At 43.7% G+C, this 25140-nt stretch overlaps 4 protein-coding genes across 7 annotated transcripts in view; 3 read left to right on the forward strand and 1 right to left on the reverse strand.

Annotated features, from left to right (window-relative positions):
- rpl36 (ribosomal protein L36) lies at positions 1 to 2721 on the reverse strand. The gene is made up of 4 exons (XM_086088719.1): positions 2608 to 2721; positions 1393 to 1487; positions 1171 to 1305; positions 1 to 118 (listed from the first exon to the last, which is right to left on the reverse strand). The coding sequence occupies exons 2-4, from the start codon at positions 1483 to 1485 to the stop codon at positions 29 to 31; spliced, it is 318 nt and encodes a 105-aa protein (XP_085944845.1). The 5' UTR covers positions 1486 to 1487; positions 2608 to 2721; the 3' UTR covers positions 1 to 28.
- A 1346-nt stretch (positions 2722 to 4067) lies between these two features.
- On the forward strand, positions 4068 to 11877 carry lmnb2 (lamin B2). Of its 2 annotated transcripts, none has more exons than XM_086088717.1 (13): positions 4068 to 4561; positions 6239 to 6375; positions 6637 to 6793; positions 7789 to 7914; positions 8010 to 8108; positions 8182 to 8253; positions 8402 to 8527; positions 8615 to 8835; positions 9941 to 10148; positions 10217 to 10324; positions 10404 to 10523; positions 10608 to 10700; positions 11200 to 11877. In XM_086088717.1, exons 1-13 carry the CDS (start codon positions 4343 to 4345, stop codon positions 11233 to 11235), a joined length of 1722 nt encoding a protein of 573 aa, XP_085944843.1. In that variant the 5' UTR covers positions 4068 to 4342; the 3' UTR covers positions 11236 to 11877. The 2 variants fall into 2 exon arrangements, with proteins under 2 accessions (XP_085944843.1, XP_085944844.1); XM_086088718.1 differs by having other exon boundaries at positions 8013 to 8108.
- Positions 11878 to 14169: 2292 nt separating this feature from the next.
- commd2 (COMM domain containing 2) lies at positions 14170 to 16804 on the forward strand. Its single transcript, XM_086088233.1, has 6 exons — positions 14170 to 14334; positions 14623 to 14700; positions 14978 to 15060; positions 15519 to 15593; positions 15696 to 15794; positions 15890 to 16804. Exons 1-6 carry the CDS (start codon positions 14268 to 14270, stop codon positions 16097 to 16099), a joined length of 612 nt encoding a protein of 203 aa, XP_085944359.1. The 5' UTR covers positions 14170 to 14267; the 3' UTR covers positions 16100 to 16804.
- Positions 16805 to 17258: 454 nt separating this feature from the next.
- trappc8 (trafficking protein particle complex subunit 8) overlaps positions 17259 to 25140 on the forward strand; it is a 41012-nt gene continuing 33130 nt past the window's right edge. Inside the window, exons 1-7 of one of the 3 annotated variants that reach the window (XM_086088219.1) lie at positions 17259 to 17620; positions 18875 to 19198; positions 20243 to 20326; positions 22595 to 22684; positions 22763 to 22937; positions 23423 to 23576; positions 24231 to 24324. In XM_086088219.1, the coding sequence (XP_085944345.1) occupies positions 17263 to 17620; positions 18875 to 19198; positions 20243 to 20326; positions 22595 to 22684; positions 22763 to 22937; positions 23423 to 23576; positions 24231 to 24324 (1279 nt within the window). In that variant the 5' untranslated portion in view covers positions 17259 to 17262. The remainder of the gene's footprint in view (positions 17621 to 18874; positions 19199 to 20242; positions 20327 to 22594; positions 22685 to 22762; positions 22938 to 23422; positions 23577 to 24230; positions 24325 to 25140) is intronic. The other 2 variants (XR_015096405.1, XM_086088220.1) reach the window with 2 other exon arrangements.

Below are 25140 nucleotides of genomic sequence, written 5' to 3' on the forward strand. Positions count from 1 at the left end.
TGCAGTTAAACATTTATTCAAAGACAAATTAGTCCTTCTTGGCGGCGGCCTTCCTCATGGCAGCCAGCACGTTGCTCAGCTCTTCACGCTTTCTCTTAGCGCGGATGTGGGTGCCAATCTGAAGAAGAGTTGACAAGGTCAGACATCATCAGCACCTCAACTTAGTAACCTTTGAAAGGAAGTGCTCTTGCCTTACTTGTAGTGTCACGCATCAAGATGATAATTCCACGTTATTCCTTCATTTAATGTCAGAGTAATTAAATTAATTTAGTATTTTTCATTTATCTTTTCCCAACACTTGATTGACTAATAAAAAAGTCAAATAAACTAGGGATAGAACGATTATCGGTGCCGATATTTGGCATTTTGACAAATACCGGCATTGGCCTTTTTACGAATCTGAAGGCCGATAAAGCTGGTATCTCACTGAGCAGTGAATGCTTGCGAACATAGCGAAATTGAGGGTTTTCATCAGAATGTGTAAGATGCTCACAGACAATATTTACTTGTGGCAAAGACATTTCAAACATTGAGATACAGGTAACTTTTCACTTATGGATTTAATTAAATTTCCACTTAATAAAAAAATGATGCTGACACTGGGAACTCCCTACACTTTTTATAAAATAAAATAAAAAAGTTTGGAAAACTTTATGGAACTATTTACTTGTTAGTTTTAAATTTAGTTTAACGCTGATGTCCTTGAAGCTCCCTGCAATTTTTGTTAGAATTTTTAAACAAACCTGTCAATTATTTATATATTTAAAATAAAAAAATAAAAAATGCTAATATTTTCTCTTTTACTGCAAATATCAGCTTAAAAATATCGGTTATCAGTGCTTGACTACTAATAATTGGTATCGGCCTTGAAAAAAAAAAACATCGGTATATCACTAAAATGATCTATTATACATTTGACATTTATAATTAAATAATGGGTTAATTATTCCTTCAAGTGATAAGTCAGATGAAGTCGAGAGCAGGTGTGCCACAAAGGCGGCTTCAACAAGTCTTTAAAATTTAGAGTAGTTAACTTATTTGCTAAATGGCTAATTATTTGGATTGTCTCTTAAGGCAATCGGAGGTCAAACACTTGCTGATGGTTTGACTTAAAAGTTTTTGAACATTTCCTTCCAAGTAAAGAGCGAGCGAGCAGGAGTTAATCGTCACCCTTTTCTTGATGAACTTGAGCGCCCGCTTGTCCTTGGACACTTTGAGCAGCTCCATGGCTCGCCTCTCGTACGGAGCGAAGCCGCACACCTCGCGGATCATGTCCCGGACAAACTTGCTGTGCTTGGTCAGACGCTGGGCAAAGGCAAAAGAAAAAGTGAGCGTGCTGAAGGCTGTTCAGAAGGCCCAGACTCAGATCTCGCTGCATCAGGAGTAACTTACCCCACGTCGGCGGCTGTGTTTTGGGGCAGTGACGTTTTTGGTGACTCGGTGGCCTTTATTGAGGCCGACGGCCATCGGGTAACGAATAGCCATGTCTGCAAAGGACAACCACACGTCAGCTGGGTTGTAATTCCTCGACGTGATGGACGGCGCCCAAGTAGTGTTCCAAGACCATTTTTCCTTTGACTAATGTGTCAACTATTTTTCAACTATTTGTCCACTTGCATGCAAATTCGTATCACACCACTGTTGCAGCAGTAAAACATTCATGTGCATTTTAAACTTAACTGGAAAATAACAATTATTCCACCCTGAATCATGACGTATGGATCATTAACTATCTCGTTATACTGAATAAAAACAATTTTCATTTTGTGAATCCAATTGTATAGGTAGCGTTGTCCATAAATCCTAAATATTGGGCCGTATATTCTAATATTTACAAATGTTGCTGTGGGCATGAGGAGAGACGTGCCCATGTATTTTGGTGACGATTGATAGCGGGTTGTTTGGACATTAACTGTGTTTTTTTTTTTAAACATCTGATTCAGGTTCAAGATTTTTTTTTTTCATCGTCACAGAAAACTTAAATATGTTTGGAGTATCAACAATATTTGATGTAAAGTGCCACATGTGCACAAACCCCATTCGTTCCCATTGTATACATTTAGTAACATCAAATGTTTTCGATTTAGATTATCCCCAAAAAATGGAGCTACACAAAGCGCACAGTATTACCACATTACGCTCATGCTACGAAGCCTGCAAAGTCGTGGTGACACTGCCGATGTCACTTGTTTAGTTACAGTAATGCCCCATTCAAATTTCACATGGTTAACCTAACTTAACAGTGCTACACGCTTGCAGACATCCCCGCGGCCCAACTCCACCGATAAAGTACTTGTAAATGTAAAACGATATAACATAAAAGACACACTACCTATATCGAGTAAGATACACCAGGTTTGTCTAAAAACAACACCTTATATCGTGTAACGTGTGTGTTGTCTAATCGCTTAAGTATTCCAGTAGCCTATTCTGGCCTCGGTGTTCAAGCACATCTTTATTATCCGAAGTAGGATTCCGCACAATATGCAACGCAGGGTGTAAGCAAAGCCAGAGGATGGTTTTACGTTCGATTCATCAAAGATAAAAAGATGGATGGCTGAGATTCGAAATGGATTTTGTTTGGGGTAAATCTCGGTGAATTCGTACCTGCTCTCTGTAATGGCGACGAAGCCGGAAGGGCTGTTGGCTGAACCAGGCGGCCAAGTGAAGGAGTTCATCCGGAACACACTGGCACCCCCACGTGACAGCGCCCCCGTCAGACTGGAGGAAGAAGCGTTGTTCAATTATCTTTTCTAAAGACATCCGAGAGAAGTTATTTTTTTATTTTTTTATTTTATCATTGAACCATAGAATAAGTACAGAACAGTATACCCGAAATAAACAAAATGAAACATTATATATTAGTAAGCTAGACAACATAAAGAAAACAAATCAACACCACAAAAAAACCCACAATAATGCCAGGGGTTTCATATACATCCAAATAGCTTAATATTGAGTTTTCAGAGCCTTTCTGTTATGACAGTCATTTATAAATCTAATATATGTGATGAACGTGAAAGTGTGTGAAGTTGGGTTTTTGATTTCCATACTTCAAAGACTTCTTCATTAACGTATTTCCTAAAAAAAAAAAAACGAAAAAAATATTTTGCCATTTCAACGAACATCCGAGAGAAGTACTGTAATGGGTAAAACCGTACAAGATCTGTAGGTATTATCTGAAATCCATTCTCTAGTACATTGTAATAAAAATCCTGTGAATCATAAAATATTTAAACAGTTTGCATTATTATTTGTATGTAATTTTTATAATCAAATTTAGCTGCACAATAAAATTTATTTTAATACTTAATTTAAACAAGCCATTTACATCTTATGTCAAACAGTAGTACAACACGGCAGCACAGCGGCGACTGGCAAATCTGGCTAGTCTGCTTCACAGTAAGGTTTGGGGTTCAAATCTCTGCTTCCTGTGCGGGGGTTTTCCCACATTCCAAAAGGATAAAGACCATAATCTGTCCATTATAAATGTGTATGGGATCTTGTCTGTATGTGCCCTCACTGACCTGCGACCAGTTTGAGCCTGGGGTGTAGCCTGTCTCTCGTCCGGTCTGCTGTGTAGGCTATGACACTATGAGGATAAGTCCTACAAACAAAATGATGGATGTAAGACTAAATAGCATCAAATGTTGGGGAGATGACCAAAGTAACCTCAACAAAATTATTTCAAAATTTTATTTCATATTCTTTCTATTTTTAAGCAAAGCCACCTTATAAATATTCCTAGCATAAAGCAACACTTTTAACTGTGTTTATTTGGTTGCCATATAGAACATCTCCTCAAACATGAAAAAAGGTTTCGAATGACTATGTTTGGATTTAGGAATATGATATTTCACAAGAATAAATATAATATTTTTAACATGATTATTTATGTATTTATTTATTATCAGTATTGAAGAAACCAAACTATACTAAATGTATTAATAAAAAAATTCTTATTTGGCAAGTACTGAACGTCGACTGCGTTGTTGAACCGTGACGTCAGCTCGGTGTTGAATGTTGTTTTTTTCCCATCGTGCATTGCCCGACCGGATATACTCCCTGCTTTTGGCGCGGTGCTGGCAGCTGCGGCGGCCATTTTGGAATCTCTTCGACCACTCCACACGAGCGAGCGAGAGAGAAACTGCCGCCGCGTATGACTAACCCGCCGCCCGCCTCCCATTGATTCCTCGCCCGTTGTCCTTTCGCTCACCGAACCACTTTTTCTCGTCCCAATTCCACGACGACGGCGGACACGCGCGAGCTCCTTTGCCCGCCGAGCGGCCAAACGAACGAACGAAGGAAGCGTCGAAGAAAGAAAAAAGGCGACCGAGCCGTTATGGCGACTGCTACCCCAAGTCGTGAAGCTGGCCGGCCGGCGGCGGCCTCCTCCACTCCGCTCTCACCCACCCGCATCTCTCGCTTGCAGGAGAAGCAGGACCTGCAGCACCTCAACGACCGGCTGGCCGTCTACATCGAGCGGGTCCGCTCCCTGGAGCTGGAGAACGACCGCTTGATGGTCAAAGTGTCCGAGAAAGAGGAGGTCACCACCAGGGAGGTGAGTGCCGCGATAAACGAGTGCCATCGACGCGGCCATGTTCCCTTGGTCTCGTTTATGCGTTCATATCCCCTAAAAGTAGAGCAAAAGTATTCGAATGGATCTAAGATGGTGAAACGTGGGTGGCAACGGGCCAAATGTACGGAACGTTTACTTTCGTATTTTCCTCCACAAAACAAACAAACCAGTTTGACTTCTTCAAGGCGAACTCGTTGATTTGAAAACGTTTCAAGGGGCAAAAAGCTGTTGGGTGGTTCAAAATTTGAAAAGAGAGCGGTTGTTCGTGCGCGCCATTTTATATCGACGCCCCCTCCCTTTTGAACTCTATTACTTCGCTGATTTTTTAATTCCCACCATCTTCTCAATTGGAACTACTTCGACATCGAACAAATTTAATGACTCTTTTGTGTCAGTTTAACTCTTTTAAGTAGCTTTTGTCTCGATGGATGTGTGTAAAATTCCAAAGATTAATCGAAGTGGTTATTTTGCCGTGACTGGAAACTTGCCACCTAGCGTTATTTTGCCGTGAATTGCGCAAGAACTACAAGTACATTATTATAGTATTCTGCACCGGTGAATGAATGTGTAGGTCGTGGCAAGAGCAAATGCCCTAGTTGCCCCTCTATACCTCTACAGTATTTTTAGTCAAGTAATAAAACTGCTATTCAAAGTCCTCAAATATGTAACGATTGTTAGTTTTGAGCAAGAAAAAAATAAAATATGTAGTAGTTTGCATTCGTCCAGCATTAAAGTCTTGTTTGTGCACACGCTGTATACAAGCAGCAATGTTTGCATATAATAAAAAAAAAAGAAGAAAAACGACAGCGACAAGCTATAAGCAGGTGGTCAGCAGCAATCTACTCAGGGGTGATGTAAATAACCATTTGCGACTTATGTGTTATTTATACTTTAGCGGTTACGTGGTGGATGTCAGAAAACAGTTGGAGCTCGGGGGGGTTTCTTATTGAGCCAGTCGTTAGGGTTGAGCCATATTGAAATTTCACCGGGGTGCACGGGTCGGTAATACTGTCACTAATGTTGTACTTGTGTTGTTTCTTGCACTGACCACCGCCAATCTGTCTATTAGTTAATGGTCACAGATGTGTTCCCTGTTGCATTTGTAATAATCTTTTGTGTGACAGACCCTAACCCCCAAGCTAGCAAAAATAAAGTTAAAAAAAAATGCTGAAGAGCTTTTTGTGGGAATGTCCATAACATGCAGACGTGTGTGCCAGTTTCATATGAGTAATTTATGTTGCAACCAAAACAGCTTTGGCTAACATTCAGTCAATTCGTGTTGAGGAACCAAAATTGAGGAATTGGGATGCCCGGCACCATCTTTAGATGTGCTTCTCGCATGTGAAAGAGAAAGGAGCTCGCATACAAGAGCTGACCACGACACAAGTTGAATTACAGCAGGCGACGCAGTATAGCATTTATGAAAAGTTACTAAAAAATAAAAACAAGTAAACACACGCGTGCCTGTTTTGCTTTGCATTTATTTGAAAACATTTTTAAATAAATGACTTGTCAGCCATTGCTTGTTGCAGACAAACGTCATATTCCCGGTTAAATATTTTGCACATGTAACGTTTGGAGCCCGACTTTGCTTTTCATTTGTAGTTGATAGGCGGAGCTTATCACGTTATTTCCTGAATGTTCCCTTTGCTCCCTTAGGTGAGCAACCTGAAGCATCTGTATGAGGCAGAGTTGGCGGACACTCGCCATGTTCTGGACGACACTGCCAGGGAGCGCGCTCGACTGCAGATCGATCTGGACAAGGTCAAGGCTGAGTTGGTCGAGGCCACACGCATGTAAGCGCTCATCTAAGCAACACGCTACGGAAATCCAATAAAGCATTTCATACACTGCCCAAGGGTCCGTTTACTTTTGGTCCTCACAGAAGGACAACTCGGGAACTGATAGCTTATTAGAATTTATGCCGCTAGTAGTACTCGTAACACGTAGTTGTCAACTTGTGCGCCGTTTTCCTGCCGGCGAGGTCATAAAGCCTCTTGTAGTCACTGGTGGTCAGATGATTGATGATGGCGCTTTCCTTTGTCTGGTTGTGCTAGTGGCAAGAAGAAGGATTCCGACCTGGCGGCGGCCATGTCGCGAGTGGGTGCGCTGGAAAGTCAGCTGAACCAGAGCGAAGCGGCGCTGTCCACGGCCCTCAGCCAGAATGCCGCGCTCACCGCCGACCTGCTTGAAGTCAAGGGCCTCCTGGCTAAGGTGCGCAGCTTGGCGCTTTCGCATTTAGTCTTTTACATGTTATCTGTAAAGTAAAAAAACAACACATATATATATATTTCTCTAAAGTTACAAGTGGGGGAGTATCGTTTCAAAGCTTGATTGGTTACAGGTGGGGATTTGAAATCTTGTTATGAGGTCATCATCACCCATCCCTTGTTAAATGCAGACCCAAATTGTTTGCTCATTGGTTGACGTAACGACATCGTGGCGGCTGAAAATGAAAAGTTTGAAAATGTTCTCAAAAGCATTGCAAATTCAAAATGTGCAAATGTAAATAATTATTCCTCCTGTTTGGTTCATGTGTACGTTATTGGGACAACGCTACCCATTTGATGTTAAACCATCAAAAAAATAGATTTTTCAATTTTGTTGTGCACTACAATGACAGACTTCCAATTTATTCTATAGAATTACAAATTAATGTACTGGTGTACAAAATTGACACAATCGTAAACCAGAATAAAAGATTATTAATACAGATTTTGAGTTGTTTAAATGTATATATTTGCACCTTTTTATTTTAAAATGACACATTTAAGAAATCATGTTTGGTTCAAAAGGAACTAACATAATTATAGTGTTTCAAATAATTGTATTTGTCTTAATAGTTTTAAATGCTTTTTAAAAAAACTGCTTGAATAATTGTGATTTCAATTATTACCAAAATAATTGTGATTATAATTTTTTCCATAATCGAGCAGCCCTATTAACCGGAGTGACAAATTGGATGACTTTCGTGCTCAGTGCAAAATACCAAAAGAAAAACACAGCTGGTTCACGCCACCAACGATCCGTTTTCCGAACCTCTTAGTCCTCGTGCATGGATATTTCCCATTTCTCAAACATCTTTGCAGCTGTGCGAACAGTTTGCCGCCACCTGTCGCCAAACGCGGCCCCCCTCCTCAATTCCCGCTTTGTGTGTTGAAGCCGAGGAGGCTCACATGGCGCCGATGTTGATTTTAAACGGTTTGCAGGCGGAGGACAGCCACGCCGTCAGCAAGCGGCAGCTGGAGGAAGAGACCTTGAAGCGCGTGGACTTTGAAAACCGCTGCATGTCACTTGCCGAGGAGCTGGAATTCAGGAAGAACATGTTTGAGGAGGTGAACATGTTTTCATCACACTCGTCACAGGAAATATCTTTTGTGTAAGGAAAATCCATGTTAAGTGGGTCGTTTTTTGTTCAAATATCTGCTAGGAGGTTCGGGAGTCTCGCCGCAGACAAGAGCAGAGAATTGTGGAGGTGGACTCGGGAGTCAGACAGGACTACGAGTTCAAACTGGCGCAAGCTTTGCAGGTGTGTGTGACTAGGGTGACCGTGTGCGTGCGTTTCCATTGATGTAACGCGTGCGTGCGTGCGTGTGTGTCAGGACCTGCGGAAGCAGCATGACGAGCAGGTGTCCCTGTACAAGGACGAACTGGAGCAGACCTTCCTGGCCAAGGTGAGCGAGTGCCACGTCGTCTTCATTTTGTCTTGCGTGGCTGCATTTACACAGCCAGTCCAAAGTCACATTTGTCATTTCAAAATCCAGCCTCGTGCCCCTTCTTTCCCCCAATATAATTGTTTTTGCTCTGAACCTCGGTGTGTAGCTGGACAACGCCAAGGTGGCATCCGCGATGAACGACAAGGCCATCTGCATGGCCAGGGAGGAGCTGCAGGAGTCCCGAATGCGAATCGAGAGTCTGGGCTATCAGCTGAGCGCCTTGCAGAAACAAGTACCCGAGCCTCCTCTGCCCTTCCTGCCATGTCTTGGCTGCCCACGCCCCGCGTCGTCTTAACGATATTGGCGTGCTCGTGTGCAGGCGGCGGCGGCCGAGGACCGCGTCCGGGAGCTGGAGGAGATCTTGTCGTCGGAGCGGGACAAGCACCGGCGCATCATGGAGGTCAAAGACCACGAGATGAGCGAACTGCGCGAGCGCATGAACGCGCAGCTCTCCGAGTACCAGGAGCTGCTGGATGTCAAGCTGACGCTGGACATGGAGATCAACGCCTACAGGAAGCTGCTGGAAGGCGAGGAGCACAGGTGGGCGGGCCCATTGGGGCTTCAACAGCCAAACGGTTGAGTTGAAAGATATTGACATAGCCAGGAATGCACGGTATTCTTAGGGACAGGCCAATTCGGTGCCGATATTTGACATTTTGACAAATATCGGCATCGGCCTTTTTACAAATCTGAAGGCCGATAAAGCTGGTATCTTTCTGATTGGCGAATGCTTGCAAAAATAGCACATTTGGGATTTGTAAGATGTTCAGACAGTTTTTACTTGTTGCAAAGACATTTCGAACATATTCAGACAAGTTTTCACTGTCTGTGAAGATCTTTTGAAACCTTTTACGAACCCTTGACAAAACCCCAAATTAGCTACATTCGCATTCATTTGTCGTTCAGTGAGATACAGGAACTTTTCATTTATAGATCTATTTAAATTTCCACTTAATAAAAAATGATGCTGACACTGGAAACTCCATACACTTTTTATTTATTTTAATTTAAATTAAGAAATGTTGAAATTTTGGGAAACTGTTTACAGTAAAAAACTTAACAAAGCTGTCAATATAGTTTAAAATTAAAAGAAAGTACTTTTCTTTCTTCTTTTAAAAAAAAAAATTGATGCTAGTATTTTCTCTTTTACTGCAACGCAAACGAATATCGGCTATCGTCTTCCTTGACTACTAATAATCGGTATTGACCTTGAAAAGTCGTACTGGTCTGTCATTACTAATTATCAGCTCGCTATTGGGAGACAATTATGTCCCTTGGATCAGTCTATTTGAAAATTAGACTGATATTGAAATCTGTCTCAAATACATTAACGTTGCTCTTGTTGCTGTCACCTTAAGAATCCAAACCCTCTACTGCAGGGTTCACCAATTCTAGTTTTCAAGGTCTGGGGCACCACTTCATAAGTAACAGTGAGCCATTTTTTCCCCACAGCACTTTATTTGAGCCAGGGCTGTGCCCAATCTGTTAAGTTTTGTTTTTCACGGTGTAGCGACCGGGAAAAATTCTAGGTTATAAAAGTCAGTAACTTCTATCTGGTGGCAACGCCGAACACGACAAATATTCGCCTTAATCCGGTCGAGTGAGCAGAAGTTGATGTTTGTGACGTGTCTCGTCCCGTTCGCAGGCTCAAGCTGTCTCCCAGCCCGTCCTCCCGCGTGACCGTTTCCCGGGTTACGGGCTCGTCCTCGTCCCGCACCACCAAGCGGAGGAGGGCGGATCTGGAGACCGGCGACATGGGGCACAGCGAAGAGCACACGGCCACCGGCGCAGTCTCCATCTCGTCCACCGACATGGACGGGAACTCGGTCACCCTGGGCAACGACACGGAGCAGGTGTGTGCTCGCTCGCTCGTCCGCGTTGTCGGACGCTTTGCCGTGTTAAAACGTGCCGTCTGCTTCAGGACCAGCCTCTGGGGAACTGGAGACTGAAGAGACAAGTGGACGATGCGGACGAGATCGTCTACAAGTTCTCACCGAAGTTTGTTCTCAAGGCTGGGCAGACCGTCACTGTAAGACTTTTGTGTGTGTCGCGAGTGTGTTAATGCATCTGAAAAGTGTGTGAATAACATGTTACTGTCATGTATGTAGGTGTGGTCTGCAGATGCTGGCGTGGCCCACAGTCCACCCACTGATCTCCTGTGGAAAAGCCAGACTTCCTGGGGGACAGGAAGTGACATCATCACCAGCTTGGTCAACTCGGATGGCGAGGTAATGGCGTCTGCTCATCAAGCGACGGCCAAAGGGGAGCCCGCGTCCGCATGTCACGCTCACATTGTCGCGTTTGTCACGCAGGAAGTGGCCAGACGGCGCAAGATGCCACTGGAGAACGGAGAGGAAGAAGACGAGGCGGAGGAGGAGGAGGAGGACGAAGTGGTGCATAAGAAGGTGACCACATCCTTTCTGTCGTCTTACTATTTGGGATTAGGGTGGCGAAGGGGCACATTTCCAATCAATTTCCATGGAAAGCTGAGCTGGGAAATTTTGGGCCGCTTCCAAGTTGAAAGCTTTCCTTGAGAATTCACGATCATTTCATGGAAAGATGTCATAGCCAAATATCAATAAAAGTTTACTTTTGTCATTGAGTCACTGCTGAAAGGAGACTTTGAATCGATTGTCTTACCGCTTCAAACAACAAAGCGTACGTGGGAATTGGGGGGTGAGGTTACTGAAAGACGGAAATGTAAAATTGATTAAAAAAAACTTTCAGCCAAAGTATGGGTGGGACGCGGATATCGTTGACAGGCGGGATGGATAGACGATGCAAAATGGTGGAACATGACATCAGTTCAACCAGTTTGAGCGTCCACCGATGGAAAGGAGGGGCTTTCGTGTGAATTATTTGGTGTGCATTTGAAATCAACGTTTCGCTGGTGTGTCCCCACAGGCCAAAATGTCGTCCAGGGAGTGCGTCGTCATGTGAGGCCTCCGCAGCGAGCGCCGGAGCCGCCAACCCCGTTCGCATCTTGTCCATCACACGCAGACAAGCACCTCCCGGTTTGTCGTAGCAGCCCGTTTTTTGTTTTTTTGGAAAACATGCTTGGTTTGTTGTTGGCAAACAACATTCCTCCTGCCAGCCTCACCACTGGACCCCACTGATTATTTTTACAATTTTTACCACCTTCCTGAAGGGCTTCCATTGCGCCGTCGAGAGAAAACCTTCACAAGTGTTGATTTTTATACTGTTCTTTCACTTTAGTTGTTTTTTCTCTCTCCATATTTCATTAGATTTTAGCGTGGAGACGACTGACTGGCTTTTCACCAAGTGATCAGCTCCTCCTTTTTGTTTACTTTTAGTCACTTGAGGCTGATTGATTGATTGTTCTTTTGAGCGGTTCCATTGTATCAAACACTACAAAGACAAAAAAAAAAGCTCCTTTCATCGGTAGGTCAGGAATATTTCTTGAAGGTTTACGGTGAATTTACATGGGGGATTTTAGAAAGATTTTAAATTGGAAACTTTTTATGGCAATTAACTGGGGATTGTGGGTAACTTCAGCTGCAGTCACACAATCTCAAGCAAGACTATAATGATTAATAATGGCATAAAATGTTTTATTTTTTATGAGTTGGATAAAATGTTTCATCCCTTTTATTAAAAAAAAAATGCACAAATATAAATTGATTCAGATGCTGGTTTGGTCCTTAACATCAGTCAGGAAATTGTTTTCCAGAATAAGCAGATATTTGCAAATGTCTCAATTCTGAAAAACACAAAAGTCTGATCAATCGTCACATTGAAAAAGGGGTCAGCGTATTTGCTGATTATCTGATTGATTTTACGGATCAAATAAATAATTGAATCATCAATTTACATTTGTGCATTTTCTTTGCTCGGTTTGAGAAAATGAATAAAGGGTTAATTGAAAAATAGCTGGCAGTTAAATCCATTTTAAAATAATCATTATTTGCAGTTCTACTTGAAACATTTACTTTTATTATAAGCAAACAGGCTAAAGAAGTGTCTCTCAAAGTAGCTGAGTTTCCTCCATTTTTATGTTTGACTTCACTGAAGCAATCGCATATCTGAAGCTCACTTGCAGCACAAAGCAAAAAACATTCAAATCTGCCGAGCATCCGAATCGGGCCCCTCGCATCCTGCCTGAACTTTGCCTCATACGGTTCTGTTTTATTGCCATCAATTCCCACTGGAAGTTTCCAACGTTAATTTCCCTGAATTTGTAAGTCGTTTTGTCAGTTTCCGACTTAATTGGCACAATTTGAATGGGCTGAACGAGTATCTATTGGCGGCTCGCTTTGGCGGAGTGAGCCTCATTGCCGGTGCGGCCGCCCGCCACCATCTTGACTTTGGCTGCTCACAAGATGGTGAAGACAAAAATATCTACAAAAAAAATATTTAAGCCGGCCTTTTTCATAGTTAAGGGGGAAAAATGCATAGGTCACAAGACGTGCGTTTCGAATACGTCTTTCGTGACGCCTTGTTTTTGTGTGTTTTCATGCCATGTTTTACACTAGATCTCTTATAGTTTTTTGGCAGTGTAATCAGTTTTTTTTTTAACATTCAATATGACTTTCATTTTATCTTAGGGAACTCTGGGTGATTATTTTTGGGTGTTTATGACCTCCATTGAAATTTGCAAACGATTCGTAGAAAGTCCTGATAGAAATCCCAAGCAGGCATCAAAGCGTATGCTATACGCTGATCAGTTTCATTCTGGATTTGCCAAAGTCTGTTAGCCAGCGCTAACAATTGGATGTCTTAAGAAACGTCCAACGCTTGACTTGGACAGAAGAAGAAGAAGAAATGCATATTGGTATGCACAAGCACCCATCTTTTAGCAATAGATGTGATGTTAGAGAATGTGACATAAGCACCCAACTTTTAGTCGGTGCCTCAGAGACCTCTATTGTTTTGTTGTGTGTGTGTGTTGGGGTTCTAGTAAAAGGGGGGGGGGGGGGGGGGGCTTGTCATTTTAACTGAACTTTTTGTATCCACAATAAATGTTTTACATTTACTCAATCTTGACTGCTTGATGACCGAGTCACACGCACACACAAGGCACGTGAGCTTTCAGACGACTGTCTGATAAATAAAATAGCAGATCTTATTTGTTAAATAAGGAATTCCATTCTAGATTAAATAAGTATTTAAAATGATTCATGAGGTGTCATGAAGTTGAAATCAAAGCTTGTCTTATGATGATGATGATGACATTTGTTTTGATTTGATCTTTATCTCATTAACAAGTACAATAAAAGTAAACATACAAAGTGTTGAGTTCGAGAAGGAAGCTATTCAAAAAGGAATGTAGGAAATATAATTTCAGATCGCACATTAATATTTATTCACTTTGATTATTGTCTCAGACGAAACGTTTGAATCATCTGTATTCAGGAAATAAAGCTATGGTACATTCTTAATTGAAATATCGTGGTGGACCTAGTTAATGCAATTTAATAAGGTAATTAAAAAATTATAATCTGATGCAACTGTGAAAGTACAATTTTGTTAATTACATAACCAACTTATTTATTTCATATTGCGTCCATTTGTGCACATTTGGATGCTTCTAGTGTTTATTATAATCAAAGTTCCTTTTCAATTATTTTGAAAGATATTTAATTGAATAAACATTTTGATAGTTTCATTTTTTTTATTGATTTAATAAAGGCTCTATTGTAGAAAGCTGCGTTTTACATCGATGGCGAAACAAATGATAGGCCAAAATAAGCGCCTCTTTACCATAATGAACCTCAAAAGAAGCTTCAAAGTACATTTCAAGTTTTGACTTGAACGCTTCTAGCGTGCATTTCATACTGTGACCAGAGGTGGCAGCAAGTTGTGTGGCAGCTGACGCAGTTCAAGGACGATGAAGAAGAAGACGAATCAGCAAAGTGGGCGGGGCTTCGTCTATCACACTTCCGGGTTGATGAAGATTTCTTCTCGAGTCAAATTTGAATTTGGGAATATTAAAAGTGACATTTGGAGTCAACATGCTGCTGGTTTTGTCCGAAGAACATAAAGAGCACCTCAACTTCCTTAACAAAGTCGACGCGGCAGGTAAAATAAGCGTTGAATTCCTTGTACTACACATTTAAACGGCGGTTTTAGTTAGCCTCAGCCAGTCTGTATTTGTGTGTGTGTTTTACCTCTACAATTACATGTTGCATAGGAATTATTACTTTGTTCGCGCAAACTTTTAAGAAAAAAACATATGAGAAGATATATCATTCGGGGGATTTTTTGTTGTTGTCCAAATAGCACAGGTCCTACTTGAATTGCATAAAGTCTTGATCAATGTTGTAAGTGAAGACAATGAAATCCTGATGATGTTTTTGTGCTTTTTAGTGGTTGGAGAGTTTGGACATATTGCGCTGGAGTTCCTGAGGAGAGGAATCAGCCCCAAAGTCTATGAGGGAGCCGCCAGTAAGTCATTTGCTCATTATTTCATAATTGATATTTGAAAAGAAGACACACATGCTGTACATATATCGGACTCTGCCTGTGACCTGAACCGGTTTTATTTTGCCCAATGCAGAAGTCAATCTTGAAATTTACGATGACGTAACTTGTTGAACTTTATTTTCGCTTTGTGGCAGCACTGTGCTAGTGTGCGCTTGTGTACCTTTGAGCAAGGCATGTAAGCGACGTGTTCATTTGTTGTTGCGTATATGACCCACAAGGCCTTGCGGCGTGTTTGCAGGGAAGCTGTCGGTGCCTGTGGAAGTGGTGCGGCACGGCGTGGAGGGACTCATGTACCTCATGACCCAGAGCTCCAAACACATGGTCACCTGCACGCTCTCACACATCACGCTTGAAGGCTCTCGCATCACTCTCACTTTTCACTGCCAATGCACCCCACTGTCAGAATTCAGGGTGGACAAAATTGAATATTGCCTCCTAATATGGAGCTTAAATGTTGTTAATTTTTAGCAAACAGCAGTAGTAGCGTTCACCAAAAACAATGGAGAAAAAAAAAAAGAGTTTAAGGTGCTATTAATGCCCTCACATGTAGGCAAGGAAAGCTATCTATTATACACAGAGATCAAAATGTTTATATTTCTGCTTGAATGTGATATATTGTCCTTCAGTTCCTGTTAATGATTGACCACGCATTCTTATTATTCCTGTGGAAACGTGACAAAATCGCCCATCTTCGGAATGGGAAACGATCCCTAAAGTGTCAAGTGAGTCATGCTGTTATCACTTCCGCAATCATTTGCCCTGTTTGTGCGTGCGTGCAGTTGTCCGAGGTGGACTTTGTGGACTCGCTGTTGTCGTTGGAGTTTGGTGATGAGCTCAGCCAGAGCCTCCTACAGGTGACATTGGATCATGACATTTATTAGTTTTTTTTTACATCTCCAAGATTATGTCTGACCTTGCCAAACGTGAGAATTGAACGATTGATCGGTGATTGGCAGATGTACCAGCAGCATCGCAGCGAGATCCGCAGCATCTTGAGTCTGGTGCCTTCCAGCTTGCCCGCCTACCACAACCTGGAGTGGCGGCTCGATGTACAGGTGTGTGTGGACATCCGAGTACACCTGAGTGTTTGTTTTGCAAACGGCGCACACGCGTGTTGACCGTCTAATCCGACGTTCTGCGCCCCTCGCAGTTGGCCAGTCGCTCCCTCCACCAGCAGGTGGCGCCCACCTTGGCCACCAGGCTGCATCTGACACACGGCCGCGGTTCTGGCACGGAGCGGAGCAGCCGGGTTCTCCACATGGACCTGGGCACCCTCTTGCACCTCATCTCCATCCTGGAGGGGGCGCTAGCGGCCTTGAAGAGCACGCACACGCGCCGCATCTTACGAAGCATCAAATAACTACACGCACACGACAACCCTGTCCAGATGCTACTAGTGTGCTCAATTATCCGTGTACTTTTTTAGCCATCCGTGTGCTAGTACACTATTTTGCCCCTACGAGTAAAACAATTCAGCACACTAGTAGAACAACTGTGCCTTACTGGTAACATTTTTGACATTACTAGTGCCAGTTTTGGTCTACTAGTGCAAGGATCTACTACTAGTAAATGATTTGACATCACTAGACCAGACTATACAACGCACTAGTAGAACGACTGTCTTGCTACTAGCATTTTTTTCCCAGTTGGTGCCAATATGGGCTACCATCAAAGACAATGAAGCTCTTTGTGCTCACGAGTAAGAACATTCAGCACACTATTAAAAGACGGCCTTACTAGTGACCTTTCCCACTACGAGTGCCACTTTTGGCCTACTAATAAGTAGGTATTTAGCTGGATATCAATGGTATCCACTTGAAGGTCCATGTACACTCTAAAAAGAGAATTGTTGAACCGATTGTTTTCATGAAACATTTCTGACATTGTGTGACAATTCAAAAGGGCGAAGACTGAGATTGGAATCCCATTCACCTTACACCGCTATCTTTCAAGTTTTGTTTTTGTTTTTACGTGTGACTTTTACTTGACTGAAAATGTGATGGTGAACTTTCCTGTGCAGTTGTTAAGGTTTTATGTTGTCCTGGAATAAATATTTACAATTGCTGAGGATTTTGCGTGCGTCTTTGTCAGATTGACACTGTTTAAATATTTCAACTGCTTGGAATCATCAATCTGGCTCGTTGGCATTAAACTGTTTTGATGCAATTTCGGTTGATTTCAATGTGGAAAAAATGATTTGATATAAAGTGGACCACTGCACTTCATATTCACGAAATACTGGACATGTATTTGTGGATTTTGTGTGGGTGGGGGGTATCCTTGTTTTTTGCGGAAAACCATTTTTTTTCTTTTTTTAAACCAATCTCGCCACTTTTTTTGTTAATAAACCTGATACACCGTTTTTCTTTTAATTCGAGGCAATTATAATGAGAGTCAATGATTGGCGGTTCCTCCCCCCACCCCGCGAATAACCGGGGGTCCCAAACTCGTCCAGGCAGCTTTGTTTTGACGTTTGCGCTTTTTGTTCAGGCACATTTTGGGACAGCGGCTGGCGCTCGTCACATGACCCGCCAGTCCCACAAACCGGAAAGGAGCCGCCAGCCAACAAGGCCGCCGCTCCGACCCGAGTCCTCCGCGGTTCTTCTCCAGGATGTGACAGCTTCCCCCGCCGCCGACCTCCGACCGAGCCCCCGACGTCCACTCCCCAGCCAGCCAGCCCGCCAGCCAGCCCTGCTCTCGGCGACTCCGCGACGCGGCCCCGCCATGGCGCAATGCGTGCAGTCCGTCCAGGAGTTCGTCCAGGACTCGTTCGTGCCGATGGTGGCCGTGCTGTGCAGCGACGAGGCGGAGAAGCTCACCCGCAAAAACAAGCTCAACTTCGCCGAGCTGCTCAGGCCTTTCTGTCGGCTCACGTCCGAAGGTACGAGCGACCTCGGGAGACTCGCCGGTTAACTCCGGGCCAAACCGGGTGACATCGCTTCGGGTTGTTAGCACCGCGGCTAGCTCGTGACTAAGCACCGGCGGCGGGAGCCTAGCGACACCTGCCCGGGCTTCGTCACACCTGAGCTGCGGGACTTTGACAGCAGTTAGCCGGCGTGCTAACAGCAGGCCCGCGCTTTAAGTGCCTTTAAATAGGGAGTTGCCATTGAAAAGGACTTGGACTTTTCCCTTTTGAAGTCCTCCATGCTCGACGAGTCCATCTGCTTTCGTGTGTCTTCTTGAACCCACTTCTTCATGTTTGTGCAGCTTCATCCTGCTAATGCTCCACAACCATTTTCTTCTTCATCACTGCTTCCGTTGTGTGGTGATGTCACGCCTGTCAAAGTAGGGCTCGAAGACGGGTTAAGGGTCCGAAGTGTTGGGTTTTAAATGAGGGTTTGAAAGTGCGGTGTCAGGATTCAACTTAAACGAATGTCATGTTGTTAAAGAAGACTGGTTGCGCTTTCAAAGTAGATTATTAAATAAATAGTTCCATGCTTGTGTCTAATTAAATACTGGGTTTGGTTGAGGCTTTAAAACCAAGGTTCATTTCAAAGTATGTTTTAAAGGGGAAGTCAATCCAAAACATGTCTTCAAATTAATAAGCTTTGTGCATGTCCCGCTCGTCTCAACACCTGTTTTCCAAATTTGGTCATGTGATGTTCAACTGTGATGTCATTTTAATCGACAGCAAGTTGCAAATTGGCTGCCCCCTGACATGGATAGAAATGAGGTGGATTGTTCTGCTTAATTCATTTTCCACAAACGCAATATTAATCAGAATGCGTAAAGAAAATTTTGACTTCCCCTTGAAGGACATTTTAGGTTTTCGTGTTAGGGTTTTGAATTAGGGTGTCAAAACAAGGCATGTGGACCGTCAAACAAGTATCATGTTGGTAAAGTAGTATTTTAAGTCAGTGTTAGGGTTTCAAACAAGGGTGGGGTTTTAAAAGAGGGTTTCAAACCTCGTGTAGATTTCAAGTCGGGTTAGAGCTGAAAAAATCGCCCGTCAAGTTAGTTGAAAGAACAAGTGCCAGGGTGCCAAAGTAGGGTTTATTATCATACATAACTAGGACCAAGATATTGTTTGAATGACGGATCCTGACACTAACAGGTGATCAATCCTATGCTTACCCCATCTATAGAAAATGGCTAGATGCGAGCTAATGCTAATGCTAATGTTGTTGCCATTCAGGACACTTACGGGACCCTAACAACCAGCTTCAAGTGGTCAAGAACCTTCGCATCTGCGTGACCAAGGTGGTGCCCGGCGCCGCCCCGCAGCCGTCAGGCGCCGCCCCGCAGCCGTCAGGCGCCGCCCCGCAGCCGTCAGGCACCGCCCCGCAGCCGTCAGGCACCGCCCCGCAGCCGTCAGGCGCCGCCCAGCCACCGTCAAGCTCCGCCACCCTCAGCCCGGGCCAGCGCCGCCGCCTCAACCAGGTGGTGCTCTCCTGCCAGCCACAGGAGGGCGCCGTCTCCACCGCCGTCGCTGCGGGAGACTACGACCTCAGCTTCAACGGTAACTTTGGCGACATTTTCATGCCGGTCCTTAGACTGCACTTCGATGTTTATCGTCAGCTCGCTGGGGAAAAAAGAAAAAGCGAGCGTGTGGGCTTTCAGTGACTGGATGGAGATTTGAAGACAGAGTTAGGGATTCAAATTAAGGGTAAAATCCAGCATTAGGTTTTTAAACAAAGCTTTGGATGAGGGTTTCAAGACAGCGTAAAGGATTCAGACAGGATAAACTCATTTGCTCCCAAAACCGTATAAAAACTTTCCATTTTTAAATATTGCTATGGTTCCAAAAACGTATTTATACATTTTTAATGTTGTTTTAAACCAGGATGCTTTGATGCAGACTCGGAACTGAAGAGGTCGCTTAAAGCAATGGTAGTTATTACAAAAACGTCCAGCATGTGGCAGCAGAGTATAAGAGATCAACCAGGGTCATGACGCAACAAGCTCTTTTTCCCACAGTTTTAAACAGATTTGTGAATAATGATGAAACTTAGCTATATTCTAATCCTAATTGCTGCAAAACGTAAACGGATAGAAACGTACTTTTTTCCTGATGAAAGAAGAGACTCTAATCTTTCTTTCGGTAGGTTCCATGTTTTTATAGCAATAGAACAGAATATTCTTTGGGTCTTACAAAATCAGTCCAAATCCAGTAAAACAGCCGGGAGTGAAGGGGGTTGCTTCAGTGAAAATGGCTGCCAGACATTGAGTTAAAGGGGAAGTCAAGCCCCCCCAAAATCTTGACAGTTCTGATGTTCTATGCGGCGCCACTCGTCTAAATACGGTATTCCGGTTAATATTGCGTTCATGGAATACGAGTTAAGCAGCAAAATCCAGCAGTTTTGACCAATATCGTAAGGCGGCCATTTTGCCACTAGCTTTCAAGTGAAAATGACATGACAGTTGCTCACGTAACAACCAATCACAGCTCGGCTTGAGGCAACAGGTGAGCTGTGATTGGCCTGAGCAAGTGTGATGTCGGGATTGTGGTTTGTGTTGCTATGGTGACGCTTTCTTTTGGCCGCTCTGTGCTTCCACCTGTCAGATGAGGCTCTTAAATGTAGCGCCCCCTGGTTCAGTTCGTGGAGAGACACGCTGACGGAGGTGTGCACCTCCAAGCTCTTCTCAGGTACCCCCGTCCGTCGTGTGTGGCCATGTAGAACGTAGAGCTGCTCCTCTCGCTTCCTCTCCTGGTGCTTTTGGTGCTTCCGTCCTTCCTGCTCCCGACACCCCTTTGTAGATTAGAACCTCGTTCACGCGTGGAACTCGCGCATGATGAGCCTGTCAAGTGTTTTGTGACGGGTGGGTGAGTAGACCGTAGACCACATCAGCCATCTTCACAAACCAAAATGATGATTCAGCATTTTCCTGCTTGGAGTTGCACACTTTTCTCGCTATCCAAGTCGCCCGACCGTCCTGATCCTTTCTCCCGAAATCATCTTCTCCTCCGACCACCTCGAGGTCTTCTCTCAGATGTCGCTCTTTCAAGATCATCTGCAAGGATTCTGGAGATCCTCTGCTGCTGCTTCTGAATTTTTGCAGATCTTGATTTCCCAAGGTCCACCTCCTCCGAGATCCTCCTCAGGTCGTATGCTCCTAAAATTGTTCTTCAAGATCCTCCTGATCTCCCAGATTTTCCCCCAGAGCTACTTTTCAAGATCTTTCAAGAAAAACATCTCTTCCCGTCTTTAATCACGTACTCTCCTAAAATCTTGAGATTCTCTTCTTCTACATCTTCCAACCGAGATCTGTTTGTGATGTTTTTCTTTCTGAGGTCCGTAAAATGTCAAAATTCTTGTAGGAGCCCAAATTCGATTTTAAGTTAAGTAATATTTGGATAAAGGTCATTTAAGTTAATTCTGATAAAAATATATTATTTTCATGATTTACAAGTTGAAATGTTTATTGTTCATGTGTGTAATGAATCATTCTAAGGCAACCGATATATTGTTTGCATTTGAAATGTGTAAATATCGGATGTAACATTTCATAGCTCAATTGCGTCACAGCTTTGTTTTTTCAGGATCTATTTGATTGCCTTTATGCGGAGGGACCTGTGTGGCACACGGCAGTAATGCGGTCAGGCAATATGGAGTCGAGCCACACAGTTGGCTCCCTAATTACTCCTCTTTGATATTTCATTTGCGTGTGTGTCATTTTTGTACCATTGATTTAATGTCTAACTAAAGTGAAGGAAAGACCAGGACGAGCGTCTGCAGTTTCTTTTCATCGACGAAGCCGCGGACGCCGACGAGGAAACGAGTTTGGAGCGGCAAGCTAAAGCTTGACTAATTACGAACCTGCAATTCTTTGTCTCTAAAAGCTTGTTCGAGAGAGATCTCTTCTTTCAATATCGTCTTCCTCGCAAAGCCTTTTACTCCCGAAATAATGATCCGCACTTCTCTCAGTTGAAGATCTTCTCTCCCAAGATCCCGTTCCCCAAACATCGTCTTGAAAAGCACAGATCCTGTTGAGTCACGAAATCCCAAGACCCTCTTCTCCCAGAATCTTTTTTTCTCTCTTAAATTCATTCAGATCACCACAATCTCCTCCATGATCAGAGGTGGCAAATCCAGGTCCAGAAAGTAAAAAAAAAACTGTCAGGTTCAGTCAACTTAGAACATTTAATAAACAGCAGGAGGAGAACACAACAGAGATGTGCACAGATTACAATCTCCTACCCGCTCTGAAGCACATTCCGCCGAGCCCTCTCTTTTTATTGGGAAGTCCCTGGTTACATAGCCTATTGCTGCTCTAAAGGATTTGGGGACGCACATAGCAGCAACGAGGCAATCATCCCGGGATAAGACTTATTGCGCAGACATGAATGCAAACGTTTTTCTTCAGTCAGAGTTCACAGTTCAACCGCAGAATGTTCCAGCCGCTATCTTGTCAGGTTTCAGTTCCTGTTTTGCGACTGCAGCTTCTTCTCACCACAGACGACTGCAACCCGCATGGTTTAAACTAATAAATTCTTTGCAATAACTAAAAGAGTAAATATGGGATAACTTATGTACATTTATTCTAACACACCCTGCCACAGTTTGGCTTTAGCCCCAGGTGCTAGCTAGCTAGCTAGCCGCTTTAGCTAGCTCCCATGGTGCTCTTTACCTGCTTGGGAGCTAGCTAGCCAGCGTCAATGGCTGAAGCCAAACGGTGGCAGGGTTTTTACTTTCTGGACCTGGATTTGCCACCTCTGTCCATGATCCTCTTCTTCCAAGATCCTTCTCAGAAATCCTACTTTTCGATCTTCTCGTCTGTCAGATGTTAAAATGCTTCCAAATGTCTCCTCACGCGAGCATGTGACAGCAGGTGTGCGGCGTCGGAGGACCTCACCAAGCAAGCGTGCCATTTTTCTCCGCTGTGTGTTGACTGTTGCCGCTTTTTGTCTGCCCAGCGACCACGCCCTGGTTCGAGGCCTACAGGGAGAACTTTCTTCAGTCCATGCCAGCCTCCGACCACGAGTTCCTCAACCACTACCTGGCCTGTATCCTTGTCAGCCTTCTAGCTTTTTTTTTTTCTTTTCTTTTTTTTGCCGGCTGCGTTTCCTTGACCGTTTGTTCAGGCCTGCTGGTGGTGTCGTCCAGCGAGACGGTGCCGGTGGAACAGTTTGTCAAGCTGTCGCAGGAGCAGCACCGCATCCAGCACAGCGGCGACTACACCAAGCCCAAGTGGTTCATCCCCAACACGCTCAAGTACTACGTGCTGCTGCACGATGTCGGCCAAGGCGACGAGCAACGGTAACGCAACATTGAGCAGCAATTCGTGGAAATCTCAACCGGATTTCGAAACATTCCAAACAAACACAAATGATTAATGTGCTGAACAGTGCAGCGTGTATGCACGATTCCACCGTTGGGAAATTTCGACCGTCTGCTGTTGAACGACACCCGAGTTGGAGTTTATAAAACTAAACGCGCGACAAGAAGAATTCTTGTATATTTAAGTACAAGATGTGTTTCATTTTTGTAAACATCACCAGTGCTAATGCTAAAAGTTAATGTCAAATCCCATTGACATGCTAGCAGGGAAATTAGCATTGAGCTCAGGGAGTGATTTTCCTTCAAAGGATGAATATTTACACACAAATGATGTAGGAACGTGTAAAGAACACAAACATTATTTACATACATAATATAATACTAATTTAAGTAAACTATAATGATGATGATGATAATAATATTTACAATTATTTGACGTGCCGGTGCGACTGCGCTTGTTTCAGGGCGGAGACGGTGTACGAGGACATGAAGCAGCGGTACGGCCCTCAGGGCTGCTACCTGCTGAAGATCAACTCCCGCACGCTCCCCGCCGAGCAGAACGAGCAGATTCCCGACCCGTGGAGTCACTACCTGCACAGGAACGACTTGCAGAGCCAGGTCAGTCCGTCCGTCCGTCCGTCCGTCCGTCCGGCGCTTCCAATCTGTAAAATCTGGCTTTCTCAAGCGGTGGCTCGTGGACAGGCAGTTAAAAAAAAAAAGTCAGCGTTCAATGGTATTGATCTACGACATTTTGAGGTGACAAAGACTGCGCAATGAAATGGGAAGAAGTCAACCCTTGCTGAGGAATGTTTAACATTCCTGTGGAGGAATTTTGGCCCACTCTTCTTCGTGAAATCATTTCAACTCTTAGCACGGGTTGAACTCCCTTTTTGAAAGTCTTCCCAAAGCATCTGTATTGAATTCAAGTCCAGAAAATAAAGTCTAAAAACTGGGAGTCGAAAAGGTTTGTATTTACCTATAAATGCCACAAGATGGTGGCAAAGCACTTGTTTTGATGATGCTTGCCGGTGGCCTGACAAAATGACGCTTCTCCGCTCACTTGGCTGTAGTTCTTGCTTCCGCGATACCACCAGATGGTGCCAAAGCAATTCTTACAAATATTCGATCCCACTTTGGCCTGAGCCAAATAGCGATAAATGGGTGAGTTTTTTTTTTAGCAAATAACACGGGATATGTTCCAGCATATCCCAAAAGTGCAAATTGCAAATATGCACAGAAACGCCAGCCTGTATTTCCTTTGTGTGTTTGCAGGATCCGCTGGATGAAGATGTTGTTCCTGCCGCAAGCTCTCCTGCTGATGAAAATGGCGTCATTGCAGCAGAGGATCCTCCCTCTGCCGACACAGGTCACTTTCTTGTTTTTTTGTTTGTTTTGTTGTTGTTGTTGTTGTTTGAATCCAATTTTTAGGAGAACAAATAAATACAAGGATCAAGGATGATCCCAAATCAAAATTGCCTGATGCAAGACAAAATAATACACATGCTATATGAGAGACCGATTTTAGGAAGAGATCTAAATGTGATTTCTCACGCACAGGTCACTTTTATACTTGACGCAGAAAGCTTCAAACGAGGTCATTTCTGGACTACAAGCCGCTTCTTGTTTCACTTGCATTCGACCCTGCGGCTAATACAAAGGTGCGGCTTATCCATCAGATCACAAGGGGGCGCACTATAAAGGAAGCGCAAGAGCGTCAGGCAGAGCAAAACTAAATCAAGTGAGCCCAAATACAGTCGGAGAGACCGAACGAGAGCCAGACGTTCCTTATGGAAAAAAAAGTTGCAGTAACATTAAAAAGACTTGCGGCTTACAGTCTGGTGCGGCTTATATGTGGAACAAACTCCAGTATTCCCCAAATTTAGCTAGCGCGGCTTATAGTCCAGAAATTGCTGTAATTGAAATTCGATTATTACACTCCACAATTACAAAATTGGCATAATCGTAAACAAAAATAAAAGATTAGCAGCACTTATTTCGGGTTGTATAGGTTCCACGTTTTTATAGCAATAGAACACAATAATGTGTGGGCCTTGCAAAATCAGTCCAAATCCAGTCAAACAGCCGGGAGCGGAGGGGGTTGCTTCAGTCAAAATGAGTTCATATTTTTATCATGATCGAGCAGCCCTACTTCAAAGTCCAAATTTCAAAGTTGAAGACGAAG

Source organism: Leptonotus elevatus, chromosome 11, assembly GCF_054856555.1.
Source record: "Leptonotus elevatus isolate MCC_2025b chromosome 11, RoL_Lele_1.0, whole genome shotgun sequence".
Classification (NCBI taxonomy): domain Eukaryota; kingdom Metazoa; phylum Chordata; class Actinopteri; order Syngnathiformes; family Syngnathidae; genus Leptonotus; species Leptonotus elevatus.